The sequence below is a fragment of the Botrytis cinerea genome, chromosome 15, assembly GCF_000143535.2.
Source record: "Botrytis cinerea B05.10 chromosome 15, complete sequence".
NCBI classification, from domain to species: domain Eukaryota; kingdom Fungi; phylum Ascomycota; class Leotiomycetes; order Helotiales; family Sclerotiniaceae; genus Botrytis; species Botrytis cinerea.
In genome coordinates, this window is record NC_037324.1 from 1,877,221 (window position 1) to 1,891,683 (window position 14,463).

At 43.5% G+C, this 14,463-nt stretch overlaps 4 protein-coding genes across 5 annotated transcripts; 3 read left to right on the forward strand and 1 right to left on the reverse strand.

Annotated features, from left to right (window-relative positions):
• The first annotated feature begins 609 nt into the window (after positions 1-609).
• On the forward strand, positions 610-2,993 carry Bcgal7. Of its 2 annotated transcripts, XM_024697728.1 has the most exons (6): positions 610-1,092; positions 1,215-1,319; positions 1,386-1,437; positions 1,490-1,625; positions 1,737-2,375; positions 2,486-2,993. In XM_024697728.1, exons 2-6 carry the CDS (start codon positions 1,219-1,221, stop codon positions 2,704-2,706), a joined length of 1,149 nt encoding a protein of 382 aa, XP_024553543.1. In that variant the 5' UTR covers positions 610-1,092; positions 1,215-1,218; the 3' UTR covers positions 2,707-2,993. The 2 variants fall into 2 exon arrangements, with proteins under 2 accessions (XP_024553543.1, XP_024553544.1); XM_024697727.1 differs by lacking the exon at positions 610-1,092 and having other exon boundaries at positions 1,097-1,319.
• Positions 2,994-3,921: 928 nt separating this feature from the next.
• BCIN_15g05370 (hypothetical protein) lies at positions 3,922-7,176 on the forward strand. The gene is made up of 5 exons (XM_001549701.2): positions 3,922-4,313; positions 4,383-4,478; positions 4,526-5,199; positions 5,249-6,242; positions 6,302-7,176. Exons 1-5 carry the CDS (start codon positions 4,193-4,195, stop codon positions 6,865-6,867), a joined length of 2,451 nt encoding a protein of 816 aa, XP_001549751.1. The 5' UTR covers positions 3,922-4,192; the 3' UTR covers positions 6,868-7,176.
• A 4,572-nt stretch (positions 7,177-11,748) lies between these two features.
• On the forward strand, positions 11,749-12,919 carry BCIN_15g05380 (hypothetical protein). The gene has a single exon (XM_001549698.2). The coding sequence runs from the start codon at positions 12,015-12,017 to the stop codon at positions 12,834-12,836; it is 822 nt and encodes a 273-aa protein (XP_001549748.1). The 5' UTR covers positions 11,749-12,014; the 3' UTR covers positions 12,837-12,919.
• On the reverse strand, positions 12,916-13,979 carry BCIN_15g05390 (hypothetical protein). Its single transcript, XM_024697729.1, has one exon. It carries the CDS (start codon positions 13,690-13,692, stop codon positions 13,012-13,014), a length of 681 nt encoding a protein of 226 aa, XP_024553545.1. The 5' UTR covers positions 13,693-13,979; the 3' UTR covers positions 12,916-13,011.
• Positions 13,980-14,463: the final 484 nt, after the last annotated feature.

Consider the following 14,463-nt stretch of genomic DNA (forward strand, 5'->3'; position numbering starts at 1 on the left):
CAGAGCGTGATAAGAGGCTGAGTGGCAGTGGAGAACGTGCTAGACTTTCAGTGGACTTCTGCTTACTTTGCAGAGGGGGTGGTAAGTGTTGGGTATTGGGTATTGGACGAATGAGTCGGAAGAGGGTCTTGAGGCTGTTAGGTAAAATCTCACTGCAGCACTTTTTACACATTCACTCTTCCACTTTTCACTCTCACATTCGCCATCATGATGGCTTGATTGCATACGATCGAGCACGCAGGTGATCGCTTCCAGCCTTTCGTTGCCTCAATTTTACGATATTCACATATGTAGGTCAGAGGTATTCGGGTAGAGATACCAAATGGATAATAAATGGAGGAACCGAGAGTAGCAGTAGGTCGTACGGAGGTCGAGTGGGAGGCCGAGAAAAGGAAGGAAAATAAGAGGTGGTTGGTGCGAGGTACGGTAAGTGGAGTTAAATGCTTGGTGGATCATATGTTGAAGGAGCGATTGGGCAAACATGCATTGCCTATCGTTATCATTCGAGGATGAAGGGATGAAATGTGGGATACTCGCTTAAGCACCCTTTTAAGGAAAATCGTTAAACCCGACCTCAATCCTATTGAAACCTCATCATTCGTTCATTATGGCAAACAACATATTTTTATCGGAAATCCTCGTATCTTTTTAACCATACTTCCACTACACTTTCACGTCAATATACCACGCGTTTTCCACACATTTTCTCATTCACTTCCACCACTGATCTATTCCTATCATGCCATCACATGCCTTGCTAAGTGCTTACTCATACACACACAACACACATTAATTGCTCTATAATATTACCACATCACTTCACCTCAGACTGATCTAGAGCCTCATGAATCATGATATAATATCTAGTCGGCTCTTCCAGCGGCCGACTAGTTCCTAAGAGAATTTTGCTGTGGTTGCCCAAAAGTAATTTCCCTTCCTCTGAGTCTCTGACATCCTCATTACCCCACTTCGCGGATAAACAACCGAACAAAGTTAAGCCCCGCCATTTCATTCGATTTTGCGGAGTAACATCACGAGCAACCAAAAGTGGAAGGTCGAGATAGGAAAAAAAACTTGGAAGGAACCACATAGGTAAGATTACTACCTAGTAGGTGTTTATTTATTTTGAATTTTTTCATTGGAAAGAATTCGAACACTCTCCTTCTGCAACTTCAACCTGTACATATTTTGGCGTTACCTTGACATCCGAAAAGAAATATGCCAGAAAAGATCCTAGACGACATCTCACACAGGAGATTTAACCCATTGCGGGGTAGTTGGCTTCTTGTGTCCCCTCATCGTACCAAGAGACCATGGCAGTAAGTTTTTGAATCTTTCTGGAAACATGAAAAGTCGCCCCGGATAAATACTAACATCTATGGAAGAGGACAGCAAGAAGCGGCTTCGAAGATTACACTTCCGGAATATGACGCTGCAGTATGCCGAAGATATTCCCGACTCAAATACTGAAGACTAATGCATCTTATAGTGTTACCTATGTCCAGGAAATAAACGCGCGCAGGGAGACTCAAACCCACAGTACAAAGACACTTTCGTTTTTGTGAATGATTACAGTGCGGTTAAGGAGGTTCAAGCTGAGTATGCGCAGGATGGGGAATCAAAAGGTCCGTTTATAATCTTGCCCTCATATTGTTGAGCCCTCCACCCTCTTAACTTGGATACTTGCCCTTCTTTCCATGTACCAAGACGACATCTAACAACAAGCAAACATTCAGATCTCTCGAACACTCTTCTACGCGCGGAGCCCGTTACAGGAAAATGCTATGTTCTAACATTCTCTCCCTCGCACAACCTCACACTCGCAGACCTCACTCCTGCTCAGATTCTTCCCGTCATACAGACATGGACAGAGATCTACGCCGCACATCTGTCTCCTTCATCGCCTCTGGCAAGTGTTGCTCAACCTACCACCCTTGCACCCTCAGGTCATAATATTGGAGCCCCAAATCAACAGTATAAATGGATGCAAATCTTCGAGAATAAAGGTGCCGCAATGGGTTGTTCGAATCCTCATCCTCATGGACAAATCTGGACTACGACTGGATTGCCTGAAGAGCCTGCTTCCGAACTCGTCAATCTTCTTAAATATCGACAGGAAAACTCTGGTCGTCATTTGTTGGAAGATTATGTTAAGCTTGAGATGGAAAAGGAAGAAAGAATCGTATTTCAAAATGACAGCTTCTTGGTAGTTTGTCCATGGTGGGCAACCTGGCCATTTGAGGTTATGATCATTAGTAAGACACATAAAAGAGGTCTAGTTGATTTGAACGATGCAGAGAAACTGGGATTTGCGGAGGCTGTTGCGGAAGTCACGAGAAGATATGATAATTTGTTCGAGACTAGCTTTCCTTACAGTGAGTATCCTCGACTCTTATTGTGCATTCATTTTCTTTTGAGCATCTGCATATACCCCTCCCATTGTTTCTTCTTCTATAGCATGGCAAGTTTTAGCTAACCGACATAGGCTCCGGCATTCACCAAGCTCCCTTGGAAGGTACTGAGGAGGAGATCAATGCTTCTTACTTGCACATGCATTTCTATCCTCCTCTTCTTAGAAGTGCAACCGTGAGAAAGTTCCTGGTCGGATATGAATTAATGGCCGAACCACAAAGAGATATCACTCCAGAGCAGGCGGCTGCTAAGTTAAGAGCATGTGGCGGAGAATTGTACAGGAAGAAGTTGTAGAGGCATACATGGAAATGGCCAATTGGCAAAAAGAGGGCTTGGGCAGGAATGTCAAACGACAAATCTAGAATTTGGTAGGATTCAAAAAATAGATTCTAGACATGCATCTCGCTCAACCAATGTACGTACTCTCTGATGTAAATGCTAGCTCGGCTACCCAACGCGTATTGAAGCAGTTAGAACTCAGAACTGGCGTAGATAACAGGGCTCTCGATGTAGTGAGTGAAATCTCGAGATGTGTATTGAATTTAGATGGAGAATATCATCGGATGAAAATCGAACTGTAAATTTGCCTGGTGTTATTTAAGTATATATGAAGTATCTCTTAGTCTCTAGATGATTACTAGTGTTGTTTATACTGCTGTGTTCCGAAATCAGGTGGGATTGATGACCACCAATGGTCCCACAAGCCACTTACCTGATTGGGTTTAACGCATTGTCTTATCAGACTAAGTTCCTTATCGAGCTCTGTAGCCCACATCAGGCAAAAAGAGCACTCAAGAGAAAGACCCTCGACCCCGTAAGCAACGACCAACGACCAACGACCAGGACCAACACCAGCACCAACACCAATATCAACATTGACCCGCTTGCTTGCTTCCTACTTTCGCAGTCCTAACTTGAGAAGGAATCTGCTGCTGTTACTGAACCATGTCATTATTGCCATCATGCTTCCTACCAGAGAGTACATCGCATCGCTGCACATGGGCAGAATGCCGATATCGTTCGTACTCGCGGCTTTTTTGACTCAATGATCCAGCAACCACCCGTGAGACACCACAAATGTAGTTTCTTATGAAACCGACTCAGTAAACCACCAATGTACTGGTTTCTGACATTTATCTGCCACTTTCCACGCCCGCTCGTGTTGGAAGTGAAGACATGCAACTCATATTTATATCCTCTCGAAACGACTTTTCGTTGGATACGATGGAGATCGGATGAGTTTGCGTTGGCATCAGCTGGATTCTTTTCTACCCACACAAGGCTGATGGATTGCAGGGAGTGTTGGTGGCTAAGTCCCAATCCGTATCAATATTTCATACCTTGTCAGATTTTCCGTCGAGTTACCCTGCTGTTGCAGCATGCAAGTTCAAGCATGCTCCCCACCAATCCTCAGTCGATCTCCAGTAATCCACCCAGAGCGGGCACATTCATGAGAGGTCATTGAGCCGATGGTAGGGTCGCATTTTTTCCTTTCCGTGCGTGTGCATTGATTGATACAGTCAGAAGAATTGTCATCTTTGGATACTGAATTCTAGCTCGGTCTCGATGAACATCAGGCATTAAAGTCAAGGCATCGCTGATTTGAGTGGCGGAAGTGGCAATAATCTTTATCGATCTTTATTGGTGAAGGAAAGAGAAAATATTAGTGCAGGTACATCCACGATACAAGTTGTTCTGCGATGCGCCGGGTCTCTTTAATCCTCAATCTAAAGAGCACCGCGCAAAGAAGGTTCTCCAACCTTCATAATTGTTAATTATAATGATTCGCTCGAGTTTCGTCTATTGGATTGGCGCTTTCGTCCCATTATGTTTGGGACAAGAAGCGGGATGGCTTGAAGGTCAGGTGAATACGACAATGTGTTACTGGACATCGCCCCGAGGTACGTTTCTGCGAACATAACGTTTGGACGTTTAAACTTTTCCGCTGCAACAGCAATTGACGGTGCCAGCTGCGGTGGTACGAGATACCTTTTATATTGATGGAGGAGAGTTGTACTGGGAGCCTGGTATGAGCGATGGGACATACGATCCTCCCCTCGCCGATGGTAAGCTCAAGTGCTCGAATATCTAGATTATACTTACTTTCTTTAAGGAAATCCACTTGGACTCGTATACCTCCTCAACTTTAGCACTTCTTTTCACACATCAGACAATATCTCTTCCATTCTTACAACCATTTCGAAGGCTCCGAATGGGGGATCCGCCAGTAATCTGGGACCAAACTATGTTGATGGAGCAATGTTTGCAAACGACGAAGAATGGTACACTTATGGCGGGCTTTTATCTCTCACGAGTGCCTTTTCAGCGCCAGATGGAGACTCTGCCATATCATACGAAGTCTACTCAGATGGTACACCTTTTAAACAATTCAACCCAGGCTTTGAACAAGTCGACCTACCAACAAACTTGACGAGATATGTGACGTACGGAGGAGCCGTTAGCATTCCATCCGAAAATCTAGGATTTTACTTTTCGGGATACAGAGCCGCAAGCTTTGGACCCATTTATAGACAGCCAAGCCCGAGAAATGCGTCTTATTTAGCAAATGTGACGTCTCAAACTTTAATTAGCATTGATATGGCTAGTCAAACCGCACCAAAGTGGTCTAATGACTCCTTGCCGTCGACTGTTCCAGGCCGTGCTAATCCTGAAATTGCGTGGATTCCCGTTTCGAATCAGGGAATATTGGTAGCAGTTGGTGGAGTTATTGATCCATCTTATTCTAGCATTGTCCAGGTCAACAATGCCTCTATCAATGAACAAAGCGTGAGTCGTCTCTCTGTCATTCAATAACACATTTATTGATTGTCGATAGAGTAAAATAAGTCCCGGTTTCATGACGACTGTTTCCATTTACGACATTGCTGAAAAAGTTTGGTACGAACAAGAAACATCCGGAAACTCTCCAGGGGCGTTGACCCAAGGATGTACTGTAGTTGCATCAGCCGAAGATGGTTCAAGCCACAACATATATTGGTATGGAGGTTATGATGGCATTCAACCCACGCAACCTTTCTCGGATGATGTTTATGTTCTTTCGATCCCTTCATTCATCTGGACGAAAGTCTACACTGGAAGTGATACTCACGGCCGAGCTGGACACAAGTGTGTTAAGCCATATCCAGACCAAATGATCGTTTTAGGTGGATACGCAGCTCTTACTACTGAGGTCCCACATTGCCTTGAAGGTGGCATAATCCAAATATTCAATCTTAGTGACCCTCAATGGCTGGACTCTTATGACCCTTTGGTTTGGAGCAATTACACTGTACCCAGCCAAGTTGTATCTGTGATTGGAGGTTCTGGGACTGGTAGCGCTTCACAAACCAAACCATCTGGAGGGTTCACAAATTCAAGTATGACGGAGCTATTGGGAAATGCCTACAACACAACCAAAATCACAAATTGGTATCCATATACGCCAGCTTCATCGACCCCTCCAAATAATCGAACACTTCTCCCTACACCCGTCGCTACTAAATCAGGAACACCTGCATACCTTGGGCCTGTTTTGGGTGTCGTTTTGGGTCTTTTTTTCATTACCCTTCTCATTTTAGCCTTCATCATCTATCGTCGTCGCAAGATTTTTGGCCTCTCGCGAGCGGATCGCCAAAGTGAAGCTGGAACTATGTATGAAAATCGCCGACGTACTCTCCGATGGCTTTATTCTACTCCTAGAGATGTAAAGGCTCCTACAGTCACAACTGATGAAACGGAACTCAATGCGGTATCTTCGGAAGCTGATACTGATCATACACGCGTATTCGCCGTCGAAATGCCAGGTGATACACAATTTCACGAAATGATGGGTATGTAACCCCTTATCCCTTTATTATTAGATCTGAAATTAATGAGCCTTGCCTTCCAGATACATCTCAGCCCTCTGAGCTCCACAACACAGGCTTTGTGCCCTTTTCCCCAAAGTCTAATGTTTGGAATAACATTTCCCGTAACCAAAGTCCTATCGCCCATTCTCCATCCGCAGGTTCCAATCACTCGCATGCTAGTACTGTTTCTCGAAGCTCGGGTCCAAGATCCTCCCCCATTTCTCCTGCTCGCGCAGATAGTGTGACACTCAATGAGCAGGCAGGAGGTACCACAAGAGAGAGGATTCATAGTGATTTGAGTAGTGTGACTGAAAGTGAAAGAACTCACCTGAGGCAGATTAGTGACGCGAGTGTAAGTGTAGATGGAGATTATGGGAATGTACCCACGCCTGCGATACAGATCGATGGACCGGGTGATGAGGAGCACGGAATTGGACAAGGGGTTGAGAGATCCGGAGTGGTCAGTCCATTGACGCCACCGCAGGGGGTGGGACAAGGGAGGCAGCATTATTTTGGTCCAGATAGTGTTGGGGACAGTGCTGCGCAGAATGTGCCGGTTCCTGAAACGAGGAGGAAAAGCAATTTTGAAGAGAAATTGGATGAGTAAAGGTTAAGAGGGAATTACAAGTACATAGTATCCAGGGGAAGAAAAGACGAAAAATTCACGAATCATGACGGCACTTGAGTGGGGATCTGGCTGAAGGAATAGGACAGTAAAGGCATTGGGGGTCGTTACGGATTGTCTTAAAGGATGTATATCTTATGGCATCACATCTACAGCTTTGGATTTAGTTTCCAGTCTTTAGTTTTTAATCTTATACCTTCTTCTTTTCTTCTAACAACTTTTGTTAATTTCATACGAAGCGAAAGTTAACACTTGAAGAATTGAAATTGCTAATTTTTCTTCAAACACGCACACATGCATACTCAAATATTGCGGTAATTTTCATGTATGTCTAAATAGTGCGGATAAATTCCAAACGGCTTTTATCCGGTCGGGTACCTGTTTTCTTCATGAACTCCGAATGAAGGGTAACATCAGCACCCAAGCCTGCACGAAATTTTGATATCCGCGACTACTAATAAAAAAGATGACTAGTACGACATGTAGCATTTACATTCATGGTACTCCTACATATGTCTACAAAGTAGAGAAACGCAAAATCTAGATCTTTAACGTCTTTGCATAATGTAGTAACAGTACCCATCGAATTCTTCCCTGCAGCACACCATCTCGGAAGCTCGGTTCGTTATTTGGAAGGTTGGGAGGAGGATAGGATGGATGGCGGATACTCCGTGTAGCGTACCGAATTTCGAAAAAGCCTAGATGCACAGAGTAATCAGGAATCAATAAAAAAATGCGTCGCGGAATATTTATTTATTCCCTTCTAATTATTTATCACGGATGGCATCCTCGTATACTCCGCGTGCAGCACCACACACTGTCGCCAGTACTCGGGATTGATTCTTCGTATCCATTGAAGATCTTGTCCTTGTTTGAAGAGATGTGGTGGGTGAGAAGTTTGGTAAGGAGAAATTGATATGCGAATTAGCTTAATTGGATTGAATACGGAAGGAGACTTTTATGGGAGTGCGGCTTGCGGTGCGGCTTGTCCGAAGAGGGGAAGGAGGAGTAAAGAATTGGTATGGATCTAGATGTCGAAGATGGATCCTAAGATGGTGTGGCCGAGAAGAGGGGAATTAGACAGGGGATCTTCGGCTGACTGCTTTAGGATGGATGGGGGATGCGGTTTATGTGAGATTGAGGTTGAGGTTGAAATTCTGACATGTGATATTTATCGTATTTTATCCTGGTATGTGTGTATGTGTGTGTGATCGGGACCGAGATACAGTTGGTTGGTCTTGGCATGTAGATACAAACGAGAGGGGATATTTTGTTTGGGTTGGGAATCATGTGATTTTCTTCGAGATTGAATGAGTCGGATTTTGCTTGTACATTGACTTGTGTAGTTTTCAATCATTGCTTGATTTGTGCCTCTTTCGGATTTCCCTTTCTTTTGTATTCTACTAGATGCCGTCATGAGCTCGCTAATTTTGTTTCTCTGTCTCTCGTGCTAATAGGTATCATGGAGGCATTTTGAAGTCATTACGAGAGGAAAGGGATGGGGGAAGCGGAAATAGGGATAAATTGGGGGATGATCATCATAGTAATAGTCGATGTCAAAGATTATTGTTTTGTATTATACCTCAATGTCAAATTATAATGGTTCATCAGTCAATAACAACCATTTTATTTGAAGAAAATACTAATCATATATTAGAAAATGACTTGATGCTTTTTCCTTTGATACAAGCTCTCCTCGACTCTTTTGTGTAAATTCCTCGAACATAAATATGAATGAGACCTGGTTAGGTAATTCACGCTTCTTCTCTTGCTCCGTGAGGATTAGCTATGCATCTTAGCAAGACCCAGGTTCTCCTCACCTCTTGTCCAGATACTTCTGCTCGGTTCTCATCTATGATTCTAACCTCAGTATTCATCTTCTTGTGTGTCTTTATCCTCTAATTTCTTCTGGGCTAGGCTGATTCAATGGATATCTGTACAAACTAGTAGTTCCTTTCCTTGCATTGTAAATCTTTCTTCCTGAGTACTTTCTAAACGCCTACCACTTCATCAACTATTCTTCTTTTTCCTCGATTGTCACAACTTGGGGAAGCAAGTATATACATATTTTTGAAAGTAACTAATAAACATTTTCACTCTCTCGCCTCGACAACCTCACATGAACGATATCGGGTCGCAAAAGTCCAAGGTGTCGAGACCCCCATATGTAGGGAGAAGCTCTGCGGTTTCAATCTCTGATAAAACATTGCCGTAGTTAGATTCCAAGTAGAATACTTTCTCTATAATCTGACAGTCGGTATCCAAGGAACGATATGTCTAACTGTAATGTATTTCCACCTAATACTGTAGTGCTTGATATCATTCACGGATTGGAGAACGGATTCCAGATTAAATATATGAAAATTTGGAAAGGATTTGCCTGTAGCTACAAAGAGTTCATCAATTCAATGTCTAACCCGCTGCTTGTGCTCAGATTTAATCAGCTTGTAATGATGTAATGAAATTCTTCTCACAGCATCCACTTCGACACTATCAAATAATTAACTAAAGACTGAAGATCGAAATCACTCAACAGAGGATTGCTTAGTTAACCAATTGCTTGGCACACATGGAGCAAGATCAATATGCCATAATAGTCTTGGAACTCTCCCCCCTTTTGTGATCTTCGGGTTCATGTACTATACGTGAGTTTCCCTTGAAAAATCTCTGGTCTCACATGAAGTACGGAATGAACATGAAATATCAAGTCAACAAACAATTTATTAGATACAGCTCAAAATTTCAAGTCACTTAACTATTCCAAATAATTAGCAAATAAGCTCTTTTAGAATTTCCGGCCAGGGCTACTTCGAAAATACTTCATGTATCTATCAGCAAAACGAGAACGCTAATTTTGTATTGGGAAAATTGTGTACTGGCATGTGATAGATTAAACATGCAGAGATAGAAGTTCTAGGTCCTGTGCTGATATGGTGAAATGTATTTGTATTACTATAACGCACAATAGAGAGATATACCAGTAGAGGGACCACAGATTCCTGGTCGCCTCAATACCTCTTTCCTGTTCACACAGACCATAAACTCCAACTATTCGTCGAACACAATGGATGTTCGAAGATCACTCTTCTAGATCCTCAGATCCTCAATTTTTCCCTCATACAAACACACAATAACCACAAGCGCCCATATATCTCAATGGCAATAACGGAATAACAAACATCCTGTATCCTCTCGTTGTGAAGAACATATATGGCGCTAGATAAATAGCCATGATATAACCAGAAATTTGAATTTTCCTAGACTAAAGCGAGGTGGAGATAGCAACACTTATAGTAAAGCCGAAAGGAAGGGCTACATATTGCGGGTCGAAAGAAGGGACGAGGGCGTCCAAGGTGATACCTGTGGCTGGGGCGGTGGGAAGAAGGATTCGGAACACCGAAGAGGTAGACAACATCCAGATCTTGGATATCATTGCAGCTTGGGATATAACAGAATGCGTTCCAGAATTCAGAAAGCTTCAATTCTTGATTTCAATTATAACATACAGCTCATCCCAAAAAACCAAGTATATATCGAATGCTGAATCTGCGTCATATACTGAAAGCTTCTGAATGACTGACTGCGAGTCAGATCTTTAAATACTTGGGGTGGTGCAGTCTAGGCGAAGGGGAGATACCGGCTTAAGGCGTAGATTCAGCGATACAAGGAAAAGAATAGTACATCTGGAAGCCGGACTTAGCCACAAGTTTGAGTAAGGACCAATTGAGGCGAGAACAGAATAATGGTAATTCTATTCATAAATTCGAGCCAACAACTTAACTGTTTCAGGTGTCAGCCACAAAATCCATGACTCGACAGGATTCAAAGATGGAATCTCGCAATTTTGGCACCAATTTATTTTGCAGAGCTTCCTAAGTATCTTGGAAAGATGTTCGTCCGAGTGTAGACAATCTCATGGCTGCACCACTCCAAGTAATTTGCTTATCTGCATTTAAAGTCTCAAGAAACGCAAGACTGCCTGACTTGAGGACATATGGCTGGCCAATTACCATTCACATCGATACAGTTGGAAGAGCTGCGGGATTTATAGCTTTAGCGGATACGGATGTGTACAGGTCAATTCCACCGACATATTTGAGAGAATGATCAGCGCACTTTGCTGAAATGATTGTCAAGATTCATCTTGAACAGGTGAAAGCAGATCCAGATATCATACGTGTCTTCCAAGGAACCTAGAGCAGAAATGGCATTCATTTCTGGAGAAAAATGATCACTTGTCACGTTTCCTTGGGTTGAAGCAGGGGGTCTTCCTTCCCGGAAAGGGGAAAATTCTATCAATGCACGCATATAGACATGCTAAATTAAGTTTCCACTCCTTCACCTTTCGTCGGAGTCCATCACGAAAGCTGCAAACGACAAGACCTTTGAAGATGTCCTAAGTACATTCCTTCATGTCAGTGCAACTCACAATGGCATTGGTTATTGTGACGATTCAATACAAATATGCAGAAAACAGTTTGACATAGACCAGGAACTATTCAGATGGAGCCCGATTGAATGGGTAGCCAAAGCTATATTTTCTTTGTCAGAAGCGGGGTCACCATCTTGGTGCCAACTTGCAACTATATTGAAGAATGGCCAAAGGAACTAGCGAGGGGATTTTCAAGAGCTGGGGCTTCTGTGAGATTGTATGCTCGGTACTCTACATTGGAATGGGCTTATGTGACTGTGATGAAGAGAATTCCTGATGAATTGTGACCAGGTTTAGAGGAAGATGCTGAGCCTGTTACTGCTCTTGCTCACTTGACATAAGAGTTTCCTGAAGGCTGAACAATACAACTTTTCTCAAAATATAGAAGATCGACAATATCCATTCTATCAAAATAGTTTGCAGTACAGCGTGGTCATTCAAGTATTTAGGCTATGATACATGCCCCTGCGGACCTGTAGCAAGTTTACCGAGGTCTCCGGCATCTTCTCCACAAAATATGGAGACACCATCATTGACAACGCATTTTCAGCTACAGCAGATCTAAGCAACTAGGTACGTAAATTAAAATCTGTACGATAATCATTGCACAATTTTCCCTTTTGCTCTCTTGATCTTATCTCGATTTTCTACTCTGCACATCCCTTCAACTATACCCCGCCATCGCAAATCCCACAATATGTCCACCGGTACACCCCTCAAAAACACACTGCTATCCTTTCCAACAGCTTCCACTCTCCTCATAACCATCAACCGACCTTCGTCGCTCAACTGCCTCGATACCTTTACCCACAACGAACTCGATCGAGTTTTCAGATGGTTTGACGCCGAGCCCGGTCTTCGATGTGCCATCTTAACGGGTGTCGGGAGGAGTTTCTGCGCAGGCGCAGATCTCAAAGAGTGGGATTCCAATAATTCGTTATCTACTTCCGCCTCGAGTCAAGCTCGTTCATTACCAACATCTGGTTTTGGAGGTTTAAGTCGGAGAGGTGGAAAGAAACCTATCATATGTGCTGTGAACGGGATCTGTTTTGGGGGTGGCTGTGAGATGATCATAAATGCAGATATGGTGATTGCAGAATCTCATGCTGTGTTTGCGTTACCAGAGGTGAAAATCGGAGTTGTGGCACTTGCTGGAGCATTGACTCGGTTAGTTAGGACGGTAGGAAAACAAAGAGCTATGGAAATGGCGTTGACAGGAAGAACACTTGGGGCTGAAGAGGCGATGGAATGGGGGTTGGTCAATAGGGTTGTAGGAACTGGAAAGAGTGTTGAGGAAGCTATCAAACTGGCGGAGCTGATAGCAGCAAACAGTCCAGATAGTGTTATTGTGAGTAGAGAAGGTATCAAGATGGGATGGGAAGGTGTTGGTGCGGAGGAAGGGACTAGATTGATTGAACAAAATTGGTACAGTAGAATGGACAAGGGACCAAATATGAAGGAAGGAGTGAGGAGTTTCGTGGAGAAGAGGAAACCGAATTGGGTACCCAGTAAATTGTGATTTTTTGTTTTTCTTTTTTTGTATTTAGCTAGATTATATCCCCTCTGTTGAGCAGTCATAAATTGTACGTCATGAAACATGCACACGCGCAATTTCTAGAGTGAAATCTTCTCATCTCGTCTTCCCTACAATGAATGGAATTTACATCGTACCGTATCTCATAGCTAACATTAGCTCAATACATTCCGCCCCTCCATGGCTTACCCAGTCTGTTTTCCTCCTTCGAATCCAAAATATCAAGGTAACTAATCCATCCCTTCTCATGCCATTCCCTCAAGTCACATCCGTCCTGGCCCGCCTCTAACACAATGGCATTCACAGACAAATATCCAGTCTTCCCTTCTATCCACTCGGTTGGCTTCCCATTTACCTCTCCTTTCTTTGGGCACATCCAAACGTCTCTTTTACCTTCTCCGACCTCCTCTCCATTAACCTCGGTTATTCCAAGTTCCTTCAAATTCACCGTCCTCATTTCCCCATTTTGGAAATCCAATCCAGTAGCGAATGGTCTCACACCACAAATACCACAAAACCACCAATCAAGTTCTTTGTCAAAACATTGATAATTTCTCATCCCCTGATCCTGCCATCCGCCTTGTTCATGCGGCATTCCTGCGGGACTCAGAAGCATGAAATCATTTGGAGAATCCGGAAGTCGGATGTGGAAAAGACCCATTTTATGACAGGTGGTACAGTTGCACTTGCGCAGGCGCACGGTAGTTTTTGCAGAAGGCGTTGCTTCGATCACGGGAGGTGGAAGGCTCATGAATATCACGAAGCGAATTAGTCCGCAGTGGCAGGAGCCATGGTAAGGTTTGCGGGTGGCTGTAGAAGTCGTCGTGTAAGTTGATGACATCTTGATAATTTGGCAAAGCCACTTGAGCAACCTTTTACCTAGAAAGAAGTTATGTTGCAATAGATCATTGTATATCGTTGGATAGAGAAATCTTTTATAGTCCAAGTATGTCAAGGAGGTGAATACCACGCATACCCCGCAGTAGTTGGATAAGCGTTCAATATCCTTATCTTGCAGCATTGTTACTCATGTCATCAATTGTCAAATGCAAGGCGTGAAGACGCGGCGAAAGGCGTATATCATGTACTTAATCAAACACAAACGAATATCATTTCCAGTTACAATTCACGAAGTCAGCTGGTTTCGCGATACGGGGTTTTTGGTCAATTTGGATGATGGATGCCTGATTGCGATAACAGCATTGCTCTTGATCTACCTACCAGGTTCTACCCCTCTCTGTTGTGTAGCCAGGAACATGGAACATGGAACATGGAACATAGAAAAGATTGACGTGGCCCATGCTTGCATTTGAAGCAGAGGAAGTGGATCGGGCACGAAGCACCGCAAAGGAAGAAGAGAAGTAGGTAATAGGTAACAGGTACAAAGTGACATCGCGTTTTGTTGCATTACCTGCATCATTTTGAGGAAGCAGAGAGAGGGAAAAGAGAAGTGCTTGCAGCATGAAAGCCCTCATGCCATTGAGTGTCGTGATTCTTTCTCCCTATCCGTTGATTCCTCAATTCTTTACCAAGCTGTGGTCTATTGCGTCCACAGGAAAATAAACACCAACTGTCTAGGCTACTGTCTTATGTCCGTACGAACCGCAAGAGT

Excerpts from the sequence above, each read along its gene's own strand:
- BCIN_15g05390 (XM_024697729.1), bottom strand. The coding sequence starts at position 13,692 with ATGTCATCAACTTACACGACGACTTCTACAGCCACCCGCAAACCTTAC.
- BCIN_15g05370 (XM_001549701.2), top strand. The coding sequence starts at position 4,193 with ATGATTCGCTCGAGTTTCGTCTATTGGATTGGCGCTTTCGTCCCATTA. Across the intron at positions 4,314-4,382 it reads TTACTGGACATCGCCCCGAG|CTGCGGTGGTACGAGATACC; the intron begins GTACGTTTCTGC and ends TGACGGTGCCAG. Across the intron at positions 5,200-5,248 it reads CCTCTATCAATGAACAAAGC|AGTAAAATAAGTCCCGGTTT; the intron begins GTGAGTCGTCTC and ends GATTGTCGATAG.
- BCIN_15g05380 (XM_001549698.2), top strand. The coding sequence starts at position 12,015 with ATGTCCACCGGTACACCCCTCAAAAACACACTGCTATCCTTTCCAACA.
- Bcgal7 (XM_024697728.1), top strand. The coding sequence starts at position 1,219 with ATGCCAGAAAAGATCCTAGACGACATCTCACACAGGAGATTTAACCCA. Across the intron at positions 1,438-1,489 it reads TTCCGGAATATGACGCTGCA|TGTTACCTATGTCCAGGAAA; the intron begins GTATGCCGAAGA and ends TGCATCTTATAG. Across the intron at positions 1,626-1,736 it reads GCAGGATGGGGAATCAAAAG|ATCTCTCGAACACTCTTCTA; the intron begins GTCCGTTTATAA and ends GCAAACATTCAG.